General features: G+C 37.2%; 1 protein-coding gene and 1 long non-coding RNA gene across 2 annotated transcripts; one reads left to right on the plus strand and one right to left on the minus strand.

Annotated features, from left to right (window-relative positions):
• ints6l (integrator complex subunit 6 like) lies at positions 1–27,758 on the minus strand. Its single transcript, XM_082178045.1, has 18 exons — positions 27,449–27,758; positions 27,255–27,332; positions 18,672–18,821; positions 16,735–16,824; positions 16,427–16,610; positions 15,748–15,876; positions 13,667–13,830; positions 11,861–12,013; positions 9,790–9,922; positions 8,645–8,739; positions 8,228–8,338; positions 7,811–8,026; positions 7,425–7,551; positions 6,739–6,881; positions 6,406–6,634; positions 4,080–4,454; positions 3,829–3,922; positions 1–2,379 (listed from the first exon to the last, which is right to left on the minus strand). Exons 1-18 carry the CDS (start codon positions 27,557–27,559, stop codon positions 2,277–2,279), a joined length of 2,685 nt encoding a protein of 894 aa, XP_082034171.1. The 5' UTR covers positions 27,560–27,758; the 3' UTR covers positions 1–2,276.
• Positions 2,386–3,404, plus strand: LOC309504767. The gene is made up of 2 exons (XR_014208161.1): positions 2,386–2,813; positions 3,235–3,404. It is a non-coding gene; the product is annotated as an uncharacterized lncRNA (long non-coding RNA).
• Positions 27,759–27,911: the final 153 nt, after the last annotated feature.

The raw sequence follows: 27,911 nt of genomic DNA on the forward strand, positions 1-27,911 counted from the left end.
TTTTTCAGAAGGATTTTTTAAACATTTATGTCCACCATTTCTACTGTTATTTGCTTGCTTCTCAGCTTGCTCATTTCCCCATCACAACAGAATGGTGTATTTTGGTATCATAATGGCAAAGTACCGAGTGCTAAGTTTTTATCAGCCTCATAGTGATGCCCCCGTCATAATGTTGTAACATTAAGCCCTGCAATGAATCAGGCATTGCAAAACTACGGTAACTAGCAATAATGATGCAAACAGTGACACCATAATAGACAATCAGGTCTATAAATGAGATGAGAGCTGCAGGTGTTGAAAGAGAAAAAATGACTACTTACAGGGGGTTTCTGCTGGTATGCAAATGTCTTCATTTGGGCCTTATGAGCAAAGTCTTTAATTCATAAAGTCATGGCATTAAATGTTGCACGTACTGCAAAAAAACGACGTTCTTCCTCAGTATTTTGTCTTGTTTTCCTCTACAAATATCGAAACATTGTTAAATAAAAAAACAAAACAAGAAAATTGGAGAATCAAAATAAAGATATATATTCTTGTTTTCTGAGAAATGAAGAAAAATAAAATAACTGGGTTTACAATTAAAACAAAAACAAATATGGGTTTTGAATTAAGCTTAAAATTAAGTCGATTTTTTTCTGAGCCCATTGGCAGATATTTTTTCCTGTTTTAATCATACTTCATTTTGATCAATTTCACAGAAAATAAGACTTTTTATTTAATATCATTTTGCTTCTCAAGTAAATGAATCTTTTTAGATATTTGCACTGGAAAACGACAAAAATCCTTCTAGAGAAATCCTTCTAAGATACTGATTAGCTGCTCAAGAACCATTTATTATTATTATCAAAGTTAAAACAGTTTGAAAACCTCTTAATATTTCTGTGGAAACCATGGTAAAAAAAAAAAAATCTGGATTCTTTTAAGAATAGAAAGTTCAAAAGAACAGCATCTATTAGAAATCATTTGTAACACTAAATATATTTTATTGTAACTTTTGATCAATTTAATACTAAATAAAAGTGTTAATTCTTTCAAAAATAATCTTATTGACCCCAAACTTTTGAACGGTAGTGAATATATAAAATTATACAATAATGCACAAATTTTCCTTTGTAATGTTTGTTTTTATTTTTCATTTTCATTGTTTTTATAAAAAAAATCATAAAACTTTGTCTATATAATATCAGTTTACAAAATGCTTTATACAATTCTTAAAATATTTTTTATGTTCTTGTAGGAATACCATCCAAAAATAATCTTTAGTATTTATGAACATTAAAAAGTAGTACACCTCTGTTTTCAAAAATGAACAGAACCAACAAGAATGTGGTCACTAATGTAACTTGCGTCTGTGAAATGAAACTTAGGAGTCTGCGACTTCTCCCCTGATGAGAAGCGTAGGATGACCAAACATGTCAGGTGACCACATACTGGACACAATCAAAACTCTGCTGTGGACCAGTTCGTTTCACACAATAGTTGGCATTTCCCAAGTGTGGACAAGGTGTTTGTATTTTCATTGGACACTATTGCTTATAGGACACTGAATGATGCTAATCTATGTGACATTACATATCACCACAAATACAACAACAGCCCAGCTACCAAATCTCCAAAGTCTCAAGGACATTCTTCTGAGAAATCCATTTGTTTTCCACAGTTAGGGAGTAAAATTGAGCTTGGCATACTGATGATTGAAGGGTTATTGCTTTTGAGAGGTCTACATTGGTGTAGTTCCTGATCCAGACTGCTTTAAAGATCCAACTGAGTTGCATTTCATGCAAACACAAATCGATCTTAGATTTTCCATACTATTATCTCCTTTGAACAATCCATTGATGCCAAATAACAGTGGACATACATACTATATAGACATACAGTAATCACGTGACTGACGCTGACCTCTGCCTCAGATGACCCTGTAATATCACATAGTGGGTGAGGCTTGGCTTTTCTGGAGTGTGCTTGTTCATTATTCATTACTTTATGGTTAAATTACATCATTTTCAGGTCCGCAAAGCCTAGAAATGGACAGAAAGCCCCTGTCAAATCTGGAACGCCTCTCTCCATTGTGAGCACTCTTTCAGAGTTATGACACAATTCAGTAACTGGAAGCGCCTGGACCAGAGCGTGAGTCAGACAGGCCTCCATCCTCCTTAATGTTCTCTCTCCGTCGCTACGTACTGAGGCTGATGGGTCAGTCTCAAACCCGTGTGCTCAGTCGGCATGCTCTGCCACTTCTCGCGTGTCTCTCAGCGGTGAGATGGGACGTCCCACTATCTGCTGTGGATATTGTTGAGTTGTGCGGGCAGCATCTGTTTGTCTTCAATCTCCTCCAGAGCGGTCTCCAGCTGCTGGATCAGCACACGCTTCTTAAACCTGAAAGAGACAGAGATATTTAGCTGGATTTATTTACATTATATTAATATATATATATATATATATATATATATATAATCCTATTTTCAGTAAAATATCAAAATAATATAAAGAAAAAAAACTTGCATATTAAGACCAGCGTTCAGGGAATATATCCTATAAATTTTTTTTTTTTCATTGATACATTTACTTGTTTGAAGTATGAATATAAGAAAATTTTGTGGGGGTTATGCTTAAAACATTAAATAATATTTTGTTTATATGGAATTTTGCTTCTAACGTAAATTTGTTTTGTTTTAAGAATATTTAAAGATTTGTAAAATGATTTTTGCTGGCTATCAGTGAGCTTCTGCACTAAATTTTGAGAGAATGCTGTGTAATTTTATGCAATGAATTTTGGTACATTAAACAGAGCTCAAAATCTTATACTGTTTGTTATACGCTGATTTCACGCAGCCGTTATTTTGAAATCGAAAGCGAGGCTCCGGTGGGAAGAAAACCGGAAGTGTCGCCTTTAATCACAGGAGAGTCGTGAATGCGATGGCGTATTGTTGTGTTTAATGATGTTGTGTCAATTCTAAAAATGTACATACATTCCTTTCATACTTTAGACTATATACAGTGAAATTCATTTATAAATAAAATAATTTTTTTATATATAATTCAGAATGTAAAAAAAGAAGCAGGAATGAACTATATATATATATCCTATATTGAATAGTAACATCCAATAGTGTAAATCACGGCAGCAGCTTCAGGTTGGTAATCCAAGGCATTGTTGTTTATCTTTACTTCCGGGGTTCTTCCCACCGGAGCCTCACTTTCGATTTCAAAATGGCGGCTGCGTGAAATCAGCGTATAAGACCCATAGCCTTAATCCAAAAAATGTTTGAGATCCAAAATGTATTTTATTTTTTGGGCTTTTGATTTTGATTTGATTGTACATGTCTGTGACTAAAAATTTTAATGAATAATTATAAGAATTATAATTGAAATATAATAATAAAAAGTGAACATGCAAGAGGCAGAGGATCAGTGCTGTTATTGTTAACTAGAACTATTAAAACTATTTTTTGTTAATTGAAATAAAGCTGAAATAAAATAAAATATAAATATTGGATGACATTTTTTTTTATAAATAAGTAAATGTGTAAAATAAAATAAGTTGAAGTGGATTTACTACGATTACTAAAAATAAAACTGAAATAATAGATGAACGCTTATAGTTGCTCATTGGCAAGTGAAACAGCAGAAATCAGCTGTTCTGTACAGAGAATGATGTACTTGCAACCAGACTGAGTAAACGACCTATAAGCCTGTGCCGTCTAGAGTTTCATGACAGAACTTTGTATTAATAAACATGACAGAAGCACATAACAAAATGATTAAGTACAACATACTGACATCCTCTATGGTGTCATAGGTGAGATGACCATGAAAGGCTCTTACCTGGCTGCCTCTTTGATGGCATGATGAATAAAGTACCTCTGCACTGACACTGGCCCCTTCACCTCCTCCAGTAACCTGAATACTGCCTCATAATCTGCACCAAAGAATGAGCAATGGCTTTATTAAATCCTACAATATATACCCTCTTTAATAGTGCAAGTCCACTTGATTAAACCTAGACAATAATTCAAAGCGAATAAAGAAATGAATGGGCGTAAATAATTAATTTGGCATTATAATTAGATACTCACTACGGCCAGGCTTGCGGACCTCTTTGATGACTCGAGTGCGCAGCTCCGCGTTACTCCCCTCCAGGGGAATCATAACGATTGTGCCCTGTTCTGGAGTGTCTTCTCCATTGCCCTCCATTGCCTCCTCCTGGCTTGGAGGACTCAGGTCCTCACAGTTCTGTGTGTGATCAGAGAGTCTCTCGTCCAGACAGTTCTCCAGTCCTATTCTCTCCTCCTCGCCGTCTGGTGCCTCCACCTCTCCTCTGTCCTCCGCAGGTGCAGGTCCTTCTCCTTCTCCCTCTCCATCCACTCCTCCAGGCCACTCGTCTCCAGCATCATTGCCAGGCTCCCGCTCCCCATTGCTTTCTGTGCCCCCTACACTGTTCTCTTCGGCTCCTGTAGGAGAAAACAAATGATGACTTTGCTTTAATTCATGGTTACTTTTTCAGTGGAATAGCAGTATATAGTACATATGCTACCATATGTTTGGGGGCAGTAAACTTCTTTTTTTTTTAAAGAAAAGAATAATTTTACTCAACAAGGATGCATTAAATTGATCTAAATGACAGTAAAGATTTGTATAATGTTACAAAAGATCAGCACAACTTTTCAACATTGATAATAATTAGAAATGTTTCTTGAGCTGTAAATCAACATAGAATGATCCATAGAAGGATCATGTGACACTGAAGACTGGAGTAATGATAATTTGCCATCACATAAATAATTTACATTTTAAAATATATTACAATAGAAAACTGTTATCATGAATGGTAATAATTTTTAAAAATATTACTGTTTTTACTGTACTTTGGCCAAATAAATGCACCCTTGATGAGTATAAGAAATGGCTTTCTAAACATTAAAACATTTTACGTATTTAGCACACACAAAAAAAAATCACTGCACACTAAACAGTCCCACAATGCAATGCACTCTCAACCAGAAGTAATTGCAGCTCTGATCTTTTATGGACTAATTATTTGATCAAACTGATTTTTTTATTTTTTATTATTGGAAATGGAAAATTAAATTTTTGCAAGATAACAACTGGATACTACAAACAGGCAATTTGATGAGGTCACGTGACAAAATGTAGCTTACTACTGTTTGAATATGTGGAATAATGTCTACTAGAGGTGACCGATATACCAGTAGAGATTTTGGACTATTGTCTCTGTAACGGTTAAGCTCATGTGACGTTGCTGTGCAACCGGTCACAAAAGTTTATCGTTTGCATGCGCTTTTAAGTATTGCGGTTTAAAAGCAACCCAGTGTTTACATGTGTGGAGAAGGAGGTTTTTTCAAAATTGTCTGACATCGTTGTTTTAGCTTTTTTTTTGTAAAGGGCGTTTGCACATTCGCTTTGTAAACACTTAGTCGGTACTTCCGCCTACATCACGCGTGACCTTTCCAACATGACTACGCATGGTTGCGCATCGCAGAGCTTGTGCAAGACGAGCATTTGTGGTTAATTTTTTTTTATATTTTTTATTATTTCTTAGAAAATGACAGATCGTTTCACTAGATAACACCCTTATTATAATATTATAGCTGCTCCCTTGCATGGCTGACACCGCAGTCGGTGTATGAATGAGTGAGTGGATGGGTGAATGTGAGGCTATGTAAAGCGCTTTGGTGGCCAAAGGTCTGTGAAAGCGCTATATAAATGCAGTCCATTTACCATTTACCATTCCTCGGCTGAGATCGTGTAGAGCCCTTTGAAGCTGCATTGAAACTGAAATTTGGACCTTTAACCCATTGGTTCCCATTGAAGTCCACTATATGGAGAAAAATCCTGGAATGCTTTCCTCAAAAACCTTAATTTCCTTACGACTGAGGAAAAAAAGGCATGAACATCTTGGATGACATGAGGGTGAGTAAATCATCAGGAAATTTTAATTCTGGAGTGAACTAATCCTTTAATAAGAATAAATGTATATTTAATTTACACAGTAGAGACTATGCATTGCTTTTTTATACATTTGATTACTTCATACATTTTATTTAGTATTTCTAGTGCTTGAAGTTTTCAGGTAGGTCTAATTCACTCAGTAAGCTTGAGAGTTTTTATTTTTTTTGGATAGTATTACATTTTGAACAATATTGAAAATGGTGAAAAGAATCATATCAAATATTTTGATATCATAAAAATCTTATGTAAAGCAAAAATAACTATATCGTGATATATAGTTATCATGAAATAAAAATTACTTGTATCATGATACAAGATTTTGGTCATATCGCCCACCCCTAATATCTAATAATTCTATTAAAATTAAAATAAAAACAGTATACGGTACACAGTAAGCTAAGATTCAGTCAGCTGTGGCTCAGAGAACTTTACCTTTGTGTAGTGGGATGGGTTTAATGATTCCTTGCTGGCCTTGAGTGCCAGCGGGGCCCTTGCCCAGTACATGATTGGTTATTATTGGAGGGGTTTGGGGCCGGCGCAACAGTGGGGACATACTCCTCCGCCTCTTCAGGGCAGTGCCCGAGTTTAGATCCCCCGTGTTACTTCGCTTCTTATTTTGTGGCCCTGTCACAAACTCATCTGCTTCATCTATCATCATTCCCTGTTGTTGGGAGAGGAAGAAGAGGGGGGAAAAAAACAACTTAGTATGTAAAAATTTCCGTTTTGACCTGTAATTGTTTAGCAATAGGTTTAACGTGCAAGCACCTTCTTGTCCTGTTTGAATGGGTTGCCGAATGTGTGCAGTCGTTTGGGCTGGTCTGGATCAATCTCACGCAGAGGTGATGGCATCATCTTAAGAAACTCCTGATAATTTCCCATCTGCCCAACTGGAATACTGTGCAAGGAGTCTACGGAATCAAGAAAAAAAAAAGTTTAATATGTCAGCATTAGAAATGTAATTCTTGTAGTGAAAAGAAACAGTGTCTCTTGTTGTTATACTAAATGCATATGGTCATTGTTAGGGCCGGCTCACACAGGACACGTTTTTGCGATACGCAGGTCAGTGGAATGGAAAAAAAGTAATATCTTTATTAAGTTGAATTAAACTTGAAGTTGAACTTGAGCGGCACGTTTTTAGAATGCATGTCATGCGTGAGACACTGCAAAAGATGTTAAATGCCAGCATCTGTCAAGCGCTTGTTTACCTAGAAAAACAATGAAAAAAAACAGTGAAGTGGAATGCAAAAACACATTCTGCGTGGACGACAAAAAAACAAACTATGGCTTACTTTCTTTTTCAGAAAGCTGCTTGGTTTGAAAGTGACTTCTGTGTGAGCTGTGCTTCATGCATTGCTACACTACTGACAACAGTCAATGACCTTTTTTGACTGTGAAAATCGAAAGGTTCACTAAACTTAGCAAAATGTATTTTGTCTCTTTGGTACATTTACCATCATCCTGGCCTCTGATCAGCTTCTGCGTTGTCCTCAAAAGGTTAGAACGCATCCGAGTCACTTGATCTAGAAGGTTCCGTCGCGGAATATCATAAGCGTTCCTATAGGCCTGGGGCTTCAAATCCTTGAAGAGAAGGTTAGTAAATGATTATAGAAGTTACATTTTAATCTAACCCAAAGAAAATTGCATATGTTTTCAAGTCACTAAGACTTATATTAACATGCCCAGTCGTAAGAATTCATCAGAATTAACCAGCATCAGGAAGAAAATGCTTCTGTCCATGTTAGCATAACTACATTCTAACCACCAAACGTGAACTGAGACATGGTTAATTTCAAATAGACCCTGTAATGTAATTCAGCCCCAATCAAACTGTCTGTACCTTGTTGAGAAGTGCGATCTGGAATCCAGCAAACTCTTTGAAGTTCATGTCGATGAGTCGGAGGGGTACCTCACCCATGATGCCCTGCAGGAGCTGCTTGAAATCACGGCGGTGAGCCAAAGACAGGGCGCTTGAGTGGTTCTTCACCTTGATGCCCATCTCATGAGAAGGCTTCTTCCCGACAGACACAATCAGACGGTCTGACTCAATCTTTGCCTACAAAATCAAGTACAACTCGATTTAAAAAAGCACTCAGACCTCATTCAAACAAGATTTATTACTAAATTAATATAATACGTTGACATGTAATATAGAATATTTAAAGGAATGATATGAGTTTGGATACTATCGAACATAATTTCAACAAACAACTGTGGGTTTAACTGCCAGGAAACAGAGCAGCTGAATCCCACTCACCTGCTGACTGAGTTTTTTTAGATAGGAAATTACACTGTAGCTCAAGCCACAATCCATGTTGTCAGAGATGAGATTTGGGGCTCCCATCATCCTTAGCGCCTTCTTGAGAGGCTGCACTCAGTAAAAAAAAAAAAAGAGAGGAAGAGTGGAGAAGCAGATACAAAGGAAGTGAAAATGAGGACACACTCAGCATGAATCTGCACTCAGAGCACATATCCTTGACCTCATTACAGCTGTTAACAGACTACAGAACAAATACAACTCATGAAAGAGGTCAGATTACAAGTGGCCCTTAAGAACATCTAACAGCCCATGAATTGTACATTGCATAGATTTATATACACAAAGGATGTGTCTTTTTTTCTAAGCAGGACACTTCTGTGCTCTATTGGGAAGTAGGAAAGAAGAGCATCTTACCAAGAGAAAGTAAGGAGGCATGGACTTCAGGTACATTTCAAAGGCCTGACGCCACTTGAGGTTTGGTTTAAGCTTGTGTACTTTAAACAAATCATCTGTAAGGAGAATAAGAGATGGTAAGTTTGCTGTAGAAAGCCACCACATTACATTCCAGAGCTGAAATGCTTCCTTTATGTAATTCTCAGGAGGAAATGAAAGAGACACAGAAATTTTACACAATTTATGCAGCAACACACACACAAAAAAAAAAACAGAAACATGTGGACACTAGGGGTTGAACGACATTTATGTGATTAAAGTAGAGTCGACTTGTCGCTGATGACGTCATTAATGAACAAATAAGCCTGAACCTCGAGCTGAGACTCGAATGCGGGGTTGCCTTGAGCACAACTATGGAAAATGACACAGCGCTGCCTACAAGACAATTGTTCCTACATAACAGCTTATTTTCCTCAGTTCTTATCAGATATATGAATGCATTAATGAGAGAGCAATTGTGTGTGTGTGAATTAATTCTACCTGGCAGTGTCTCTCTACTAATAGTGGAGCTGTGGTTTTTAGTTACCTAAGTTACAATCAAACAGTTGACTGTAACCATTAACTTCCATAGTAGGAAAAAATACTATGGAAGTCAATGGCTACCGTCGACTGTCTGGTTACCAACATTCTTTAAAATATCTTATTTTGTGTTCAACAGAAGAAAGAAACTCATCCAGGTTTGGAACGACTTGAGGATGAATAAGTGATGACAGAATTTTCATTTTTGGGTGAACTATCCCTTTAAAGTCGACTAGTCTGTGCAACCCCAAGTGGACACTTAAAGGTGTAGAAATGTTAGTGTGTGTGTGTGTGTGTGTGTGTGTGTGTGTGTTTCTGTGTTCTTTTTCTTTCATTCATTCATTTTCATTTGTTTGTTAAATTACATTTTTAAATGTTTCTAATTATAATTTTTTTATTCGTTAAATGATTTTACAATTGAGAATTGTCTTTTCTTTTTATGTCTCTTTATCATGGCTAAACAAAGCACCACTGCTGTGTATGAAATGTGCTATAGAAAAAAAAAAGTGTATGAATAAGGTAATGTATAGAAAGAATAAGGTTGGGAATGTGCAAAAAAAAAAATGTCAATGAGGAAACTCACATACCGAGGAGTGGCAACAGGACGGGATAGTTGTAAGGCATAACGAAGAGGTTGACACAGGTGAGCGCAGTGCTGGCCTTTAGGTAGCCGAACGGGTGTGCTAGATCGCTGTGTTTGCCGCTGCAGTTCACAAACACCTGGGTGACGGGGAGAGGAGTTAGCATTGTATAGTGTCTCCTGAGAGCTCAGCTCTCACATGAAGCTGTTTCTCAGAGACAAAACCCATTTATCAACAGCTCATTAGCTAAAAGGGTTCCTTAGAGCCTAGTGTGCTATAAATGCCTCTAAATATGCTTATGAATGGATGTGCTCTATCTAATTGATCTACCAATTTACCTTGTTTTCTTTATATGCTCTATAATGAGGCAAGTGATAGAGTAACATTGTAACCATGGCAAAAGAACAAACACAAATGGTCAATAATATTGTTTTTTTAGATGGGCTAAATCAATGTATGATGCAAGGAACAACATATCAAAATAATGGACTTACAAAAAACCTTTCCAGGTATTGACTAAGGTATTTATAGAATGTGTATACAACAAAATAAAGCATGGAAAAACACTTCAATTTTACCGCAGTACAGTAACCTCCCTTTGTGTAAGTTCTTTCAAGAAACTAAATGGTCTAGGAGGTAATAGCTCTTGAGAGACCATTTATCATCATTTCATAGAAGACCAAAATGAACCAAAACAAGTGTATGACATTATTCCATCTCCAAAAGTAATCATGCCCTTCTCATGGCCCAGCGTCAGAGTCATATTATTTTTCAGGTTCTTTGGGCCGTAAGAATATTTTGATTAGTCAAATAGAAAATAAGTCACAATTCTTTTTGACGTGATTTTCTGTTAAAAAAGATTACAACCATTCAACTGTTCATAATTTAACAGCAAATACAGTAACAACAAAAATATTTCAGAATTAATTACATACATAAATACAATCTGATTTGTTTGAATAATAAACAAATTAACAAACTAAAATGTTTTTAGATTTTCTGAGAAAAATCAGTTTGTAGTGTTTTTAGTGCAGTTGCTATGGCTTTGAACGGTGGTTGAGAACTGCTGCAGGCCAAAAGAGTCCACCTCTAAATCTCTATGATATTTTAGTCCCTAGATATGACTCGAGTCCCTCATGAATAAAATGCTACATCTGATGTTTGCATTCAGAACTGCCTGTGAATCAGCAACCTCCTTCAAATATGTTCCCAATCTGCATGGCTGAGAACTTTTCTGTGAGCAATTTCAAACTCATAACCATCTATATTAGGGTTTAATTCTACTCTACTGCACTGTATTTGGACTACTCTCATACGGTGGTATTGATAATATTCTTTGCTCCTCTATAATCAAGTTTCTTCTAGTGTAAGTCACTTTTGATGGGAGACAATTAATGTACTGTTCAAAGGTTTGGGGTCTGAAATTATTTTTGAAATCTCTTATGCTGACCAAGACTGCATTTATTTACTATAAAAAATACAGTACAAACAGTAATATTGTGAAATTGTATTACAATTTAAAATAACTGTTTTCTGTTTTAATATATTTAAAAATGTAATTTATTCCTGTGATGCAAAGCTGAATTTTCAGCATCATTACTCCAGTCTTCAGTCTTACATGGTCCTTCAGAAATAATTCTAATATGCTGATTTGATGCACAAGAAACATTTATTATTATTATTATTATCATCAATGTTGAAAACATTTGAAATAGAAATATTTTGTAACATTATAAATACTGTCACATATGATCAATTAATGCATCCTTGCTGAATAAAGGAATTAATATCTTTACAAAAAAATAAATCTTACGGACCTAAAACTTTTGAATCCCGAAAACTCCACAACAATATCTCATTCAAACTGCCGCTAAATGCAGGACTTGACATGTAATTTGTGTTGTGCTTTATACATTCCAGTAAATATGGAAAAGCTAAACACCCACTGTTTCTTTCTGCCCTTTTAACACGATGATATCTATTCACCATGAAACTCAGATCTACCCATACAGCAGTCTGGGGGCTGTGAAAGATTGCATGCAAAAATGTTAAATAGTTGTGTGAAAAGGTGTCCCACCTGCCAGCACATGTGCGGGGATTTCCTCTCCAAGATGTACTGGGTGAGCGGGGACGGCTCCAGCTCATATTTGTCAAAAGGCAGCTTTTCAATAACCATCGGTTCACAGTCGACACATGAAAACCTCACCATAGGATGGGAAGATCGAGGAGGCTAAAGAGAAAAACAACAACTGTTAAACAGAAATCCTCTGTAACACATTCTCCACAATTTCTGTTAGATGGCCAATTCATCCTGTAATTACAGCACCAGTGGGTAATGACCCATGTGTTACAGGCACATGACAATACAAGCTGTTCATTCCCTGAGCAGATACTCTCACAACACCCTGACTGAACACTTAATAAACCAAAGGAAGCATTTTGGAAAAAATTTAATATTAAAAAAGAGCCTTTTAATCATGCTTAATTTGACATCTTTCGAGGCTAACGTGTTAGTAACTGCACCCAAACCCATTGTGCTACTGATTCACAATATTGCAGACATGACAGCGGAGATTTTAGGAAGGAAATGACCTCATGTTAAGCTAGCAGTAAGTGCTAAAGCTCTGTGAGCTACAGCAGTCTTATTCTGCTAGCAATGTCTCTCACAGTGCCCACGGGCTGAGCTGAGCTGTGGCACTTTGGCACGGTACCAGCTGCTGTCTCTACAGTGTACTGTCTAAGAGAGAATAGACAGTGAGGGGGTGGGAAACTTCAGGACAGTGAAGCCTTTCCTCATGTTACCCACTCCTTTCAGCTCTCTTATCTTCATCCACATTCATTAGCACTGTTTGAGCAAGATGAAAGCTAACCTTTAGTTTGCCGAGGTCATTACCTTTGGCTAATAAATTGCTTCATCCACTCGGCTTGGATGAGCCAATGCTTATACACCTATCAAAACTCCTTTTGCAAACCTAGTACGTTTCCATTTTAATAAGCAGAGATAAGCTGACTGAAAAAAGAAATGGCTGACTGTCTGCCAGGTCCCAAAGCTCAGCAGAAAGTCCTTCTGTGCTCACTCATTAAATATTTTAGCCAAATTTATAGTGTTTTCAGCAAGATTGAACACATTTTACTATGTTTTCCCCCAAATCAGTGCAGAAAATGCGAGGAAAGTCAGACTGGGCGAGTGTTATTTATGTACTATTATAGTTTTTATTAATATTTTGAATTAGCTTTTATTTTTAGACTTTAAGTTTCCATTTTTTTATGTGTTTTTTTTTTCAGTTAGTAATTTTACTATGATTCAGCTTAAACTTAGTTCAGTCAGTTGCCTAGGGAACATTTTTAGTTTTAATTTAGTTTAAAGGGGCGATTCTCTGCTTTTAATGAAACATGGCTGTCTATCTAAGTAGTATAAAGGCAGATTTTTTTTTTTTTTTTAAGTGCTACATGACAAGAGAAAATGGAGAAAAAGCGCTGTGGCCAAAAAAATTTCCTTATGCCAAATATAGGGAAAATTCAACACCCATAATGCACTGGGATCAGTCTGACTGTCCATGAGAGGGAATGCAAAGAAGCAGAAGTACGATCTGTAGTTCTCACAACAATTCGGCTGACTTTTGCTGACAAGTGAATGGGGATTTCTGGGTGCAGGTAACATGGAGAAAGTGTACACATTGTTTATTTGTACAATCACATTGTAACAATACAAAGCTGGTTGAAAACCAACAAACATATCTATTAATATTTCATCTAATATATTTAATTATATTTCAGCTTTATTTCAGTTAACAAAAATGTTTTTAATAGGTTTAGTTGACAATAAAAACTAATTCCTTGGCTCTGCACTTATAAACTTTATTTTGCAGGTTATAAAATTTACCAAAGTGGGGGAGTTCTGGTCAGGCCAGAAGGATTCTGGTATTGGCCAGTGACCCACAGGTACGCCTGTCTTGGGGTTGGGCCGGACGTAAATGAGCTTGTGGCAGCTGTGCCAGGGCTGCGGACTGAAGGACGACGAAGGACGAGCTGGATCCACAAGACCATCTGTACAAAGAGAAGACGATTATTGTCTATTAAAGGGATAGTTTACCCAAAAATGAACCAGTAAGACTTTCATTCATCTTCGGAACACAAATGAAGATCTTTTTAATGAAATCTTAGAGCTTTTTGTCCCTCCATTGACAGTCTAAGCAACTACCACTTTGACGCTTCAAGAAGTTCATAGAGATCGTAAAACTAATCCATATGAACTGAGTGGTTTACTCTGAATTTTCTGTAAAGACTCGATCGCTTTATATGATGAACAGATTTAATTTAGGATTTTATTCACATATAAATATTGATCAGTGAACATAAACAGAAGCTCCACCAAACTTGCTGCTTGCAAGAACAAACCTCTTGCGGAAGCTCAAACGTGCTGCGTAACACGAGAATTAACCTCATTTGGTTCTCCTGGAAGCTCAAACGTGCTGCGTAACATGAGAATGAACCTCATTGGTTCTCCTGGAAGCTCAAACGTGCTGCGAAACACACAAGAATGAACCTCATTGGTTCTCCTGAAAGCTCAAACGTGCTGCGTAACATGAGAATGAACCTCATTGGTTCTCCTGGAAGCTCAAACGTGCTGCGTAACACGAGAATGAACCTCATTGGTTCTCCTGGAAGCTCAAACGTGCTGCGTAACACACGAGAATGAACCTCATTGGTTCTCCTGGAAGCTCAAACGTGCTGCGTAACACGAGAATAAACCTCATTGGTTCTCCTGGAAGCTCAAACGTGCTGCGTAACACGAGAATAAACCTCATTGGTTCTCCTGGAAGCTCAAACGTGCTGCGTAACATGAGAATGAACCTCATTGGTTCTCCTGGAAGCTCAAACGTGCTGCGTAACACACGAGAATGAACCTCATTGGTTCTCCTGGAAGCTCAAACGTGCGGCGTAACACACGAGAATGAACCTCATTGGTTCTCCTGGAAGCTCAAACGTGCTGCGTAACACGAGAATAAACCTCATTGGTTCTCCTGGAAGCTCAAACGTGCTGCGTAACATGAGAATGAACCTCATTGGTTCTCCTGGAAGCTCAAACGTGCTGCGTAACACACGAGAATGAACCTCATTGGTTCTCCTGGAAGCTCAAACGTGCTGCGTAACACACGAGAATGAACCTCATTGGTTCTCCTGGAAGCTCAAACGTGCTGCGTAACACGAGAATAAACCTCATTGGTTCTCCTGGAAGCTCAAACGTGCTGCGTAACATGAGAATGAACCTCATTGGTTCTCCTGAAAGCTCAAACGTGCTGCGTAACATGAGAATGAACCTCATTGGTTCTCCTGGAAGCTCAAACGTGCTGCGTAACACACGAGAATTAACCTCATTGGTTCTCCTGGAAGCTCAAACGTGCTGCGTAACACACGAGAATGAACCTCATTGGTTCTCCTGGAAGCTCAAACGTGCTGCGTAACACGAGAATAAACCTCATTGGTTCTCCTGGAAGCTCAAACGTGCTGCGTAACACGAGAAAAAACCTCATTGGTTTTCCTGTAAGTTCTGCGTAACATGAGAATGAACCTCATTGGTTCTTGCGGAAGCTCAAACGTGCTGCGTAACACGAGAATGAACCTCATTGGTTCTCGCACATCAAGCGAACATGCTTGAGCTTCCATTTACTACAACTGATGTGTGAGTTGATGAAGGTTTATCTGTGAATAAATGTCCACATTAAATCTGTTCATCAAATAAAGCGATCGTGTCTCTTCAGAAAATATGGACTAAATCGTGAGGACTAAATTGGACTAAAATATCTTCATTTGTGTTCCAAAGATGAATGAAAGTCTCATGGGTTTGGAACGAAATGAGGGTGAGTAAATGATGACAGAATTAGAAGTTTTTGGTGAACTATTCCTTTAATTATTTTCCCAATAAGCACAAAACTAACATGGAATCACATCATCAGCACTGACCTTCACCTATCAAAGGTGGATCTGGACCACTCTTCTCAAAGTGTATTACAACTCCACTCCAAACCTTTTGGACGAGAGACTCAAGACACTGGTTCAGCATCCTTTGCGTCTTCACACAGTAAGAGCGGCCTTATAGAGAGTGGGTGAGAAAAAGAGAGGAAAAAAGAAATAAACAAGCAAAATCTACTAAATCATCTGATATAACCCTGTGCTTATGGAACTTCCGTGCATAGGTTGAAAAAAAAAAATCACAAGTTGCTACATTTTCTGAAAAGACAGACAATTCGTTTTGAATTAAGCAATCAAAATTGCACTTTATTTCATGTCTTCACTGGAACAAAGGGTGTTCACATGTGAGATGGAGAAGAGATGCTTGTATCTGAGCGCTGCATTGAAGAGAAATCACATAATAACAGACTTGTAAGGGGGCTGACAGATTAATTGCAGAGTTTTACAGGGGCTGAGATGAAAAACAGGGCTGAAGCCCCCTTAAATAGGGTTTCTAAAGGACCATTTAAAGCCCTTTCGTGGAATCCAGGCCTCATAAATCGAACTTAATGGTTGATTAGATACATATTTTAACCTGCATTTTCTCATCAGACCTGGGTTTTAATATACACGTTTAAATTCTAAAACTGTTTGGCACTGAAACGTAAGATTGTTAAGCCGATGAATGTACCTCCAGTGACCTCACACATCTGGGTGATAGCAGACTCATCAGTGGGCACACTGCCTAGCTGCTCGCCGTCGGGCACGGCCATTCCTGGCAGCCGCAGGACCAGGGCGAAGAGTCGCTGGTCCCAGCGGAACGGCTCCTTTGTCAGCTCACTACCCGGCAGTGGGGAATTCAGCGGCAGATGTAGCTAAAGGAGGAAGATAAAACGAGAAGTGAGATGGCATCGGGGTTTATGAGTTTATAACTTAACATTATACATGATATAAATGGACAAGCAAGTCAAAAACTGGTTAATAATATTTGTCTCTCACCTCCTCAGCCACCCCAGAGCTGTGCGTCAGTTTGTTACCATCTGTAATCGTAATAATGACCGATGGCTCCAGAAAGAACGGGTTCCGACCCTAGAAGAGTGGACATCATTTCTTAAAAAATCCAAAACGCAAATAAAAAGAGATTTTTAGGATTCTTATTTCTGTGATCTTCAATAAAATGCTCATAATAAGCAGTGGGGTCCAAAAATCTGATCTTTCCTTCCATCCATTTACCAAACTGCTTGTCTTATATATGGCTGTGGGATCATCAGTAATATTGTGAAATATTATAACAATTTAAAATAACTGTTGTCCATTTTAATTTATTTTTAAAAAGTATCCCTGTTATGGCAAAGCTGAATTTTCAGCATCATTACTCCAGCCTTTAGAGTCACATGATCCTTCAGAAATCATTCTAATGCTGATTTGCTGCTCAATAAACATTTATTATTATTATCAATGTTGAAAACATTGCTTAATATTTTTGTGGAAATAGTGCTACTTTTTTTTTATTCTTTGATGAATAGAAAGTTCATCTTCATTTGTTGATGTTTCATGGTTTCATGAGGTTTCATTTGTTAACATCAGTTAACATGGACTAAGAATGAACAATACTTACAGCATTTGTTAATCCAATCTCAACATTTACTAAAAGAATTTAAGATCAAAAGTTGTATCTGTTAACATTAGTTAATGCACTAACATTAACAACAACATTTTTTATTAATTAACCTGACAAAGGTTAATAAATGCTGTAAAATGTATCGTTCATTGTTAGTTCATGCATTAACTAATGTTAAAAATTAGACCTCATTGTAAAGCGTTACCAAAATTGTTTGTAACATTATAATGTCTTTACTGTAAAATTTCTTTAAAAAAAATGTATCTTAGCCTTGCACAACCTTTTGTGTAACAGTGGTGTAAGTAAAACGATTTACAAAAAAATGGCCGTTCAACAGGAAGTTCATGTCAGAAATGATCTTATTTTAAAATGTTCCAAAATCTTAAAACTTGGATCCTAAAACACAGTTCAATGAAATGAGGTAGTAACATTAAAACTTGACAGATGTTGCTAATACAGTAAACGGTTGGTGAGTGAACACAAGATGCATTCTCCATGTCCACACTGCAGGGGTCAGCACTCAGTTACTCACCCTCACAGTACAGACTCAGCATGTAGATTAGCACACTGCCTGGAGGGTTACCTCTCAAAATGCATGTCTTCTGTTTTAGCTAATCCAGCATGGTCTTAATGTGTGCCTATAAAGTATCTGAATATTCTGAATAACAAATAATCCAATTGCATGTTTGATGTTGTATAAAAAACACACACAAATCAAATTAAATTAAGGTGATACTCCTGTGAGGTGATACAAAATTGTCTCTGTAATCTCTGCATGTAGCTACATCCATTCCTCCTCCAGGGTAAAGAGCCCCCCTGTTACTGCCGATGAAAGCATCTACACTACAAAGCCTCGCTGAATGGATGGTGCTGCTTGAAGCTTTTAAAGCTTTGGACTACAGAACATTTTTCCATATGTTAGCTGGGTCACTCTCATGCCTTCTGGAACACTTTAGATGTGCTGTGAAATGGTTATTTTTGTGTAATGGCTTCTTTCCAGCTACTTTCCAGAGAAGAACATGTTGATAGACACACTAAATGAGCTCTGCAAATTACATAATGTATTTGTTCCCTTCAAAGAAGTAACAAAACATTCAAGGCTGGATGGGACTAAAGGTAAATTTTCTTAAAATACTGATTGATCTGAATATTGTGAGGATGTGTTCTTCTCATTGTTCTATGGTAGTTAGTATTCTTGTTATGTGAGGAGAAAGTTCTTATTATTCTGCATGCAGAATGCCCAGGAGTAATTTGTTCTTCATTGAATAAAGATTGTTTTGGCCTTCTGAATACTGAAGGAAGATCGCATTTTTACCTGACCATAGTTGTCGATGCCAGAGACTAGTCTGTTGAGATTAAGCAGGTCGAAGGCAGCGCGGAGAGCGTGACCCAGTGTAGTCAGTCCAGATGCCTGCAGGTTCTTCAGCTCACTCATGAATGTGGCATGATTCTCTTTCCAACCCGCCTACCATATACAGAGACACACACACACACACACATTATGTGAAAAATAGTTCCATATAACCTCATTCCAACAGTGACATTTATACAATGAACCCCAAAATGTACACTACTGTTCAAAAGTTTGGGGTCAGAAAGATTTTCTAATGTTTTTGAAAGAAGGCTCTTCTGCTCACCAAGGCTGTATTTATTTGATGAATAACACAGTAAAACGGTAATATTGTAAAATATTATTACAATTGAAAATAACTGTTTTCTATTTGAATATATTTTAAAAATGTAATTCATTGATGAATGTTGTTAAAGCTGAATTTTCAGCATCATTACTCAGTGTCACATGATCCTTCAGAAATCATTCTCATGCTCAAGAAACATTTCTTATTATTATCAATGTCGTGCTGCTTAATATTTAAGGATTCTTTGATGAATATAAAGTTCAAAAGAACAGCATTTATTTGAAATAGAAATCTTTTGTAACATTATAAATGTATTTACTGCCACTTCTGATTAATTTAATGCATCCTTGCTGAATAAAAGTATTAACTTCGTTTTTTCTCTCTTTTCTTTTTTATCTTACTAACCCCAAACGTTTGAGCTTTAGTGTATTTGGACACTTAAGTCACACTTAAAAGTAACAAAATATCAAACCAGGTAGAACAAGCACAGACATATCACAAACAGAAGCTTGCAAGGTTTTCAATGATGAGATTGAGAATATAAGAATATAAATATAGATCTACAGTTTTAAATCAAGACCAAACAGTATTTGGACTCTTTTTCAAGTTGTCAAAAGTAATGTGACAAACTAAAAAAAAAAAAAGCTCTAGCATCATTTATTTGCAAATGCCACTTAGTATTGTTTATCTACATTCATATATTTTAAATTCTCCTTAAGTGTCCAAATACCTTTTAGGCCTCTGTATGGATTATTAAAAACATAATCAAATCTTATGCAAACTATTACACACTAAACAGAAGTTTCCATCCTAGTATCTGTCAATCACTGGTAGCTTTTCTCACTCTTTCGCCTATAGCGAAATTAACACCTTACTATTACAGCCATGATCATCCAAGCACAACTAAACGTCAGCTGAGAGAGACACCAAAGAAGGGTGGAAATACAGTCAGACACTCAAGACCCAAAAAGTCCACATGACAAGCTTTGCAGAGTATTTGAATGAGCAAGTATGTTTGTGTCCTCTTGTACTTGTACATGTGTGCATGTAGAAGAGAAGCCACAAAGGTCCGCTACATAAGGCTTGACTTCTTTTAATATCTTTAAAAGACATTATTGTGTCTGTCCCTGACCCACATTACCCCTCCCAGTAGAAGAACAGTCATTACTTTACTGTTCACCCAAAACCAGAACAACAACAACAATATAATGAGTTCAGATGCTGAGAAAAGAACCGAGGTGAATAGTTCACTAAATCTGCTTTTACAAAATGATTCCGGCTGTACATAAATTTACTCAGTGTGAATAAATCAACACATTACATAAACCTGTATACATTGTAAATCCCCACAAGTGAGAGAAGACTTAACAGGTCAGATCCCGAGGTGGTTGAGCTTCAGATGTGTGCGTGTATGTGTGTGTGTGTGTAGATTTATGTTCATTGGGAAGCATTAAAGAACAAAGCAGGCAGAGAGTTGTCAGGGGCTGGACAGTGTATGTCTCTATCCATGTATGGAACAAAAAAAGAAACCGTTCAAGCAGTAGCTCTTCTAACTGGCACTCAATAATTCAAGCAACAGAGTAATTCTATTTTTTTCCCCCATCCGTCTTTCTTTCCTTCTGCATTAACAATTTATTGGCTCTGAAGAAGTGTGACTGCAATCAGACTCTCCTTTAATCACACGCTTACCCAGAAAGGCAGAAGGAGATGGGAGAGAATAAGGAATGTGAACACTGAATAAGCCAGGAAAAAGGATAATACCCTAATTATAGCTTTAACAGAGGAAATGTAAACTCAAACCCTTCTTTAAAGAGTGAAAACCTGACGGTGATCCAACGGAGGAAAGAACAAACAATATAATCCACATATGAGTAAATCTCACGGAAGCATATCCAGACCACATTTCATCCCAAAATAAAAAAAATAATAAAAAAAGCTATTATATTTTATATAAAGAATTACCGGTATGTACCAGATGTTTCATTTTTATATTTGGGATTTTCATTTATTTTCAGTGGTGATACTCTTTGTCATTTTTAGTATTGTAATACAGTATTTTTTATTTAAATAAAAATTAACTGAAGGCATCATATATATCATGTCCATGATGTATAAATACTTTACAATTTAAGTAATATATTATTACAGATCATATTCAACCCAAAACTAATAGGGGGAAAATATAGTCAAATTAGCTATGTTTTATTTAAATAAAATCAGGAATTATTGTAGTTTTTTGTTTTGTTTTGTTTTTACATTGACACCATTTTTGTCAGTTAAGCACATTTTTCCCCAAAATTTCTCATTATTTCAATGTATCAGATGTTTTGCTTTTGATAATTGTGATTCTCAATAGATTTTTATTACTGTTATAATGTACCTACATATGCATAAATGAAGGCAGTACAACAAATACTTTCATAATGTACAAATACTTTTAGGAGGAAAATGTGCTTATTGTCATAAAATATTATGTCACAAAAAAGACACCTCAGTTGTCCCCAATTTGCTTTAGGCAAAAAGATAAATTCTTATTTTGATTTTGAGGTGAAATATGGCCCGGGTATCATATTGAGAAGTTTTGTGCGATTTGCCCATATATGTCCCTCCAGAGCAGAATGGAAAGAGTGATAATATTAGATAAACATTAAGCTGCTGTTCAGTTACAGACAGCATATAAAGCATTTTCTTTTTTCTGCTTTCAGAATTAGCATACCATAAAACAAACCTGGCACTGTCTTTCCTCTCCAAAAGCAGGACAGGTGGCAAGACAAATGAGCAGTTTTACATAAACTGACAGATAAGGACGTATTTATTGTTAGGCTCATGTTCTGAGGAAACCGGCAATAATATAAATACAGCTCTTGTGATCTGAGGAGGAATCATCACAACAGAAAGGGCACGTGACGACCCGGGGTGGATTCACACGGGTTAAGCGACTGCCCTTATGGCCTGAGTATTATTCCAGGATCAGGTTGCCTTGTCCCAGGTTTTAATCTCTTCTACTGCCTAAAGGTTGAACTGATCGAGGATAACCATTGAGCTCGGTTACACACATCCACCCAGTTTTGCAGGAGGGACACGTCTGCGGTCTGAAGGGTGGTGCTTGTCATGTGTGATGATAAAGGCGAGGCAGGAACTCAAATTGTCACTCTAATGGAATGAGAGCTGGTTAACCAGCCAAAGCACTGATCAGAGGGACCATCATGCTCATGACAAGCTCAAATAGATCTCCATTTTGAATTTAAGTGTACAACATCCTAACCTGGGACAATATTTTTATTGGTGATCTTTTATCATCGACATGTAGTGACCCAAAGCAAAGAAATGCTTAATTATAGGTTCAGTTCCAGTATCTGTTGTGAATGAGGTTTAAGGAGGAGGAGCAACATTGTGGATTTCTGAAGAAATATTTAGCCTGCCTATCTGACAAGAAGAAAGGACTACAACCACTCCCACTTCACAAGATTCAGAGCAAGATAAAGCATAAGGCAGTCTACAGAATAAACATGGCAGAATGATAAGGCCACCGGACTCACAGACAATATTTGATGTATGTATTGTGTATGTAAGTGTACAATGACTGTGCAGGTTATTTGGAAATTTAAGACACTTCAAATGTATGAATTTCATTGCATTAAAGATTTTCAAAAATCAAGTGGGATCTGCAAACAAATGATGCTAAAGATTTTCTTTGTACTCATTTTTGCATTTACTTTTAACCAACTGGGTCATTTTAGTGGATGCATTAAGTCAATTCCGCTGAAGTTTACACAGGTGTCCTATCAGAGGAAACATAGGTGTAGCTCATCACATTAACTATGAACATGATCCACAAATGTCCAAATACACTTTGTCTTAAAAGGATAGTTCCCCTAAAAACTAAAATTCCTTCATCAATTACTCACCATCTTGTCGCTCCAAACCCATTAGACTTTTGTTTATCTTCAGAACACAAATGAAGATATTTTTTTAATTCTCTCATCATTTTTGTCCACACAACCAAAACTTTCACAAATTAAAAAGTACAAAAAGACATTGTACTCCATATAAATCAAGCAATTTAACTCAAGATTTAATTTAGGCTTTTAAAAACATATAAACATTGATTGATGTACATATAGAGCCCATCAAATATGGTAAACAGATACTTGCTTGACGATCAAAAGTCAATGAGGTTTGAAAGTGTTGGTTGTGTGGACTTTCAAATGGATGGACAAAAATGGTGAATTAAAAAAAAAAAAAATCTTCATTTTTGTTTAGAAGATGAACAAACATCTTATAGGTTTACTACAGATGAGTAAAAGATGGCAAAATTTTCATTTTTGGGTAAACTAGGGTAAACCAAACTTAAAGGGATAGTTCAACCAAAAATTTAAATATGTCATTAATTAGGCTACTCAAATTTATGAAGCGACGCAACCACTTTATTTAATCTCCAAATAAAATACATTAATCTCCAACATGCATTCACGAGAGCGCCACGACGTATGCGTGTTGTGTTGACGCGAGAGCAGACGTTGTTGTGTGAACGTGCGTTGGAGGTTAATATTTTGTAAATAAAGTGGTAAATCATGTTTTTTAGCGCAAACAAAGACTCAAGTCACTTCATAAAATTGAGTTTTAACCACTGGAGTCACACGGATTACTTTAATAATGTCTTTACTATCTTTCTGGGGCTTGAAATTGGTAGTTGCGTATGCTGTCAATGGAGAGAAAGCGCTCAGATTTTATTAAAAAGATCTTCATTTGTGTTCTGAAGATGAACGAATGTCTTACGGGTTCATTTTTGGGTGAACTATCCCTTTAATATGGCGGTGTTTACATAGTTTGTATTAAGCAAAAATAACATGTTTACCAGGGCCTCGCGAAGTAAACCACAAATGCAGTTGTATGCATTGCATTCTGTACTTTTCATCCATTAACCAAAGACAGAAACAACACAAAGTTTCCAACAAAACAAATTAATTTCATTCTTCAACCTTTTGCTTTAATGATAAGCAATCTAAGGAATAATTGATTAAGAAAATTGCAAAGGGCAAAAACTTTGGTCAACTTCAGAAAATAGGCAAGGCTAAGAATAATGTTCTGCTTGGCCAGGGCTCAGACAACAAGAGAGGCACACAAACAGGAAAAGAGAGCTTTGTGAGGACTGGAGGCTCACTGGAGCTCTTCACTGTTTAGCTGCTGAAAATCTCATGAATAATTGACAGGAAATAAAAAAAGGCACTCTGTCAGACACAGAGGCCAGATTCTTGCTAGGCTGGTATTTGCCCAGTGTATTCTTGTCGAGAACTGGGTAAGCCTGGGCGCTAATTCTGAAGGGGCACTGCTTGGCTGAGAAGTATTTTTTTAAACAGGAGGAACATGCTGGCGACGAATAGTTTAGAGAGGGCTAAGAGCTTATGTAAGAGGGTGGTTATAACATCTCATAACACTTTAGCATCTCAAACAAAGACATACTGTAGTAATATAACAATGCACATTCACATTCTCAACAACAAAGCGGCTAAAACATGCCGTATCATCTACTAAGAATCATTAGTGCATATTACCTGGCTATAAGCAGGAAATGTAGTACTTTAGTTAAAGAGTTAAGTGTCACTTGGAAGACAGCCTCAGATTATCTTGGATAAACTGAAACAGGGTGGGAAGACTGCATGACAAGCAGTGGAGTAAGAAAACCCCCCAAGAGAGTGACTGGCTACTTGCCAGATAGTCCATACTAATGAACTGCTAAAGCGCAAAGCTACTTTCATTGTCAATGTCAAACCACAAACAAAGAAGACAGGAACTCAGACAGCACCATGTCACATGTACATGTCAGAAAGTGCAGACCTCGATTCAAATACAGGCTGGGAGAAAGAGTGGACGATACTTTGAAATTAGGCTGGGCAAAGTGACTATAACCACAATTCCCATATCCAATAAAAGAGAACTGGCACAGCAGTCTATAAACAGATGATGGCTGAATGTGGGGGTGAGAAAGGTCTGAAAAATTATTAAGGAGTTGTTGTTGTTTTTTTGCTTATTGGACTGGTTTTGACGGGTGTGTGGGTTTTGAGCACGCTGGTAAACACTAGGCTATGTCGCATTCTGGGGAATTTTGCAGAACCAAGGAGTTTTTACTTGCTGGTGTTTTTTTGTATTTTGTTGACAAAATATTAATTTGCTATCACAACCGAAGAGTTTTAGCATTTAATGAGACTTGTATTATATAGCCAATACATTTAAATGTCAGATTTTATGAAAATAAGTTATGCGAAATGGTTGAACTCTGAAGTGTATGTTAGAGAATCTTTGTCACAGGTGTGGTGTGATTCTCTAAAGAATACAGAGAATGGCCTCTAATTCACAAAATGCACTGGTTTAAAATCATTTGTTTCTATTAGATACAGAATCCGTGGAAGACTGAATCAATGCAGGACTTATAATGTTCTTAATATTCTGGAAATGTGACAGCAAAGGCGTTAATAATGCATGTTCTCTCTTTGGTTCATAAATCAAAAGTATATAACTAGGTCATTGCAGTAATTATACCGTGAGAACTTTTACATAATAATAGTTGTATTATAAAGTTTTGGTAACACTTTATTTTACAGTGTCACTGTTACATATGTTACATGTAGTTACTGTATTAATAACTATAAATGATGGATAATTACATGCAACTAACCCTAATTCAAAGTAAACCCTAATCCTAGTAACTACATGTACTTACTATAGTGTTAGGAATCCCAAAAGTACATGTAGTTACTTAATAATACTCAGTACTTAAATGCATAATTACAGTGTAACAAAGACATCTTAAAATAAAGTGTAACCAAAGTTTTTTTATATACATAAATAATAATTATCATTTAATAATAATCATAATTTTGAAACCCAAACTGGTCAGTACTGCTGTTTTCCACATGAAAATGCATGGTGTTCACTGGCAGTGGAGTTCAGTTGCACATTTGCTGAGCTCATTATGAAAATGTTAATTATATAAGGATTTGAACCTGGCCCCTTGTGTACTACAAAATCACACCACTAGCCTATCATGACTCACAGTCTTATGAAGGAGTGCCAGAACTGTCACTGTTGCCCTCTCAAAAAATTAGGTGCATGACGCCCCTGAATGTTATACATGCAAGTCTAGTCGTGCCCTTGTGTCTTAGAATGATCAAGTAATTCACTAAGCAAGTACGACTACAAGGTATCCTGCTCATGACGACCATGACATTTAGTTAGTATTCTGAATAAAGAGATTTGTTTGCGTACAATTAACGCAGATGCCTGACCATTCACCACACCAACTTGTAGACCATCCATTACCTTAGCTGTCTGTCCATACCCTTACACGGGGAATCAACTTCCCCTACATATGGAAACTATGCCTCCTAATGCCTAATGCAAAATGCCTCCTAATCTCTGCACTAGGTTGTTTTGCGTCAGTATTAGGGTTATTGTACTAGTAGCAAATGCTTGTATTTCCACAGGAAGCATTTATTTCCTAGTTGTTAGTATTCTAGATTACATGCTTGCACTCTGTTGTGCAAAATGGTCTCTTATGTGATGCAAGTTTAAGTCACTAATGCCTTATCTGAAAATGATGGCTTAAAGTGAGCAATTAGCAATCATGCTTGAATAGGAATATCTTATGTTGAACTTTAAAGTTTCAGTGACCAAATGTAACAGGACAGCATACTTAATCACCTTTCACCTGGCTTTTTGGTGTTTGGGAATTTGAAATATGAATGGGAAGGAAGTGAATGTACTTGCGAATGGAGAGGGAAGGAAGTTTATGCTTGTTATCAAGGGCAACTTACAAGCTTATCTCTCTCGTCAAGAGCAATGTAAAACTGCAAAGCATCTCCTGCCTCATTTGGTTATTGATGGCTGTTGCACAAATCAAATCGTGTTGATTTGTTCAGGCTACAGTGACCAATCAGAATGCAAGAGGAGGGCACGAATGCTTGTCCAATCCGGGCCGAGTTGGCCCGCGCACGCGTCATGCACTACGTCACAGTGGATAATAAATCTCTCCGCCTCCATCTCAGCGCTCGAGAGCATTCCCAACACAAAAGCAAAATGTCCGCCATGTTCAGAGGCTGCGCTGCTCCGGGTCTGCGGATATTTTAACAAAAATTAGCCGTTTTCGTCACCGGGAGGCCGCCCGACCCGATGCTACAAACCAGAGGGACAGTAGAGTCTCACTGTCAGAAAATATCTCCGCTTTAACCACATATAAGCACAATTTAGTAGTATTTATTTACCTTTACGCCGTATGGTGGATCATCGAATGTAACTAGCATGTACCTGTCGCCTCTACTAGCCGGGTCTCGGGCACGCAGCTGTTAAAGAAAACGAAACAATAAACATTCATTCAAACTGATCCTGTCATAGGGATCCTTAACTTTAACAAGGTACAACAGTATGCTGAAAAAGTCGGGGTAAAATTATGCTTTACCTTCATAAAGATCTCAACCGCGCCTTTAGCAATGTCCAGATACGTCGTACCCAAATAAGTGCGCTGATTCATAGAAGCGGACGTGTCTATCAGGAAAAGTAAAATAGGCATTTTAAAATGTATAGATATACGTCTAGATGTTTGCTAAAATATCTATAATCGGCATATGACCTATCTTGCGGCCCTGGGCATGCATATATGTGTGTATATATTTTGTTATAATCAGACCCCCCCAAAAGAGGGTCGTACTGCCACCCTTTGCAGCCGCCTGATTCTCTATCTGTCTTTTCTGAGCAGTGCTGGGCTCGCGCTGTTAGAGAACTTCTCTTCCGAACAGACCGAAACGCCTTCGCCCCGCCGCTGCTACGCCATTGGCTGAGCTGAGACGCGAAGCCACGCCCACCCCTGTATAAATATGCAATGAGGTCGTGGAATGCCTCTTATCCCCTCAGTTCTCCGCGCT

The sequence above is a fragment of the Leuciscus leuciscus genome (assembly GCF_965113295.1).
Source record: "Leuciscus leuciscus genome assembly, chromosome: 8".
Taxonomy (NCBI): Eukaryota; Metazoa; Chordata; class Actinopteri; order Cypriniformes; family Leuciscidae; genus Leuciscus; species Leuciscus leuciscus.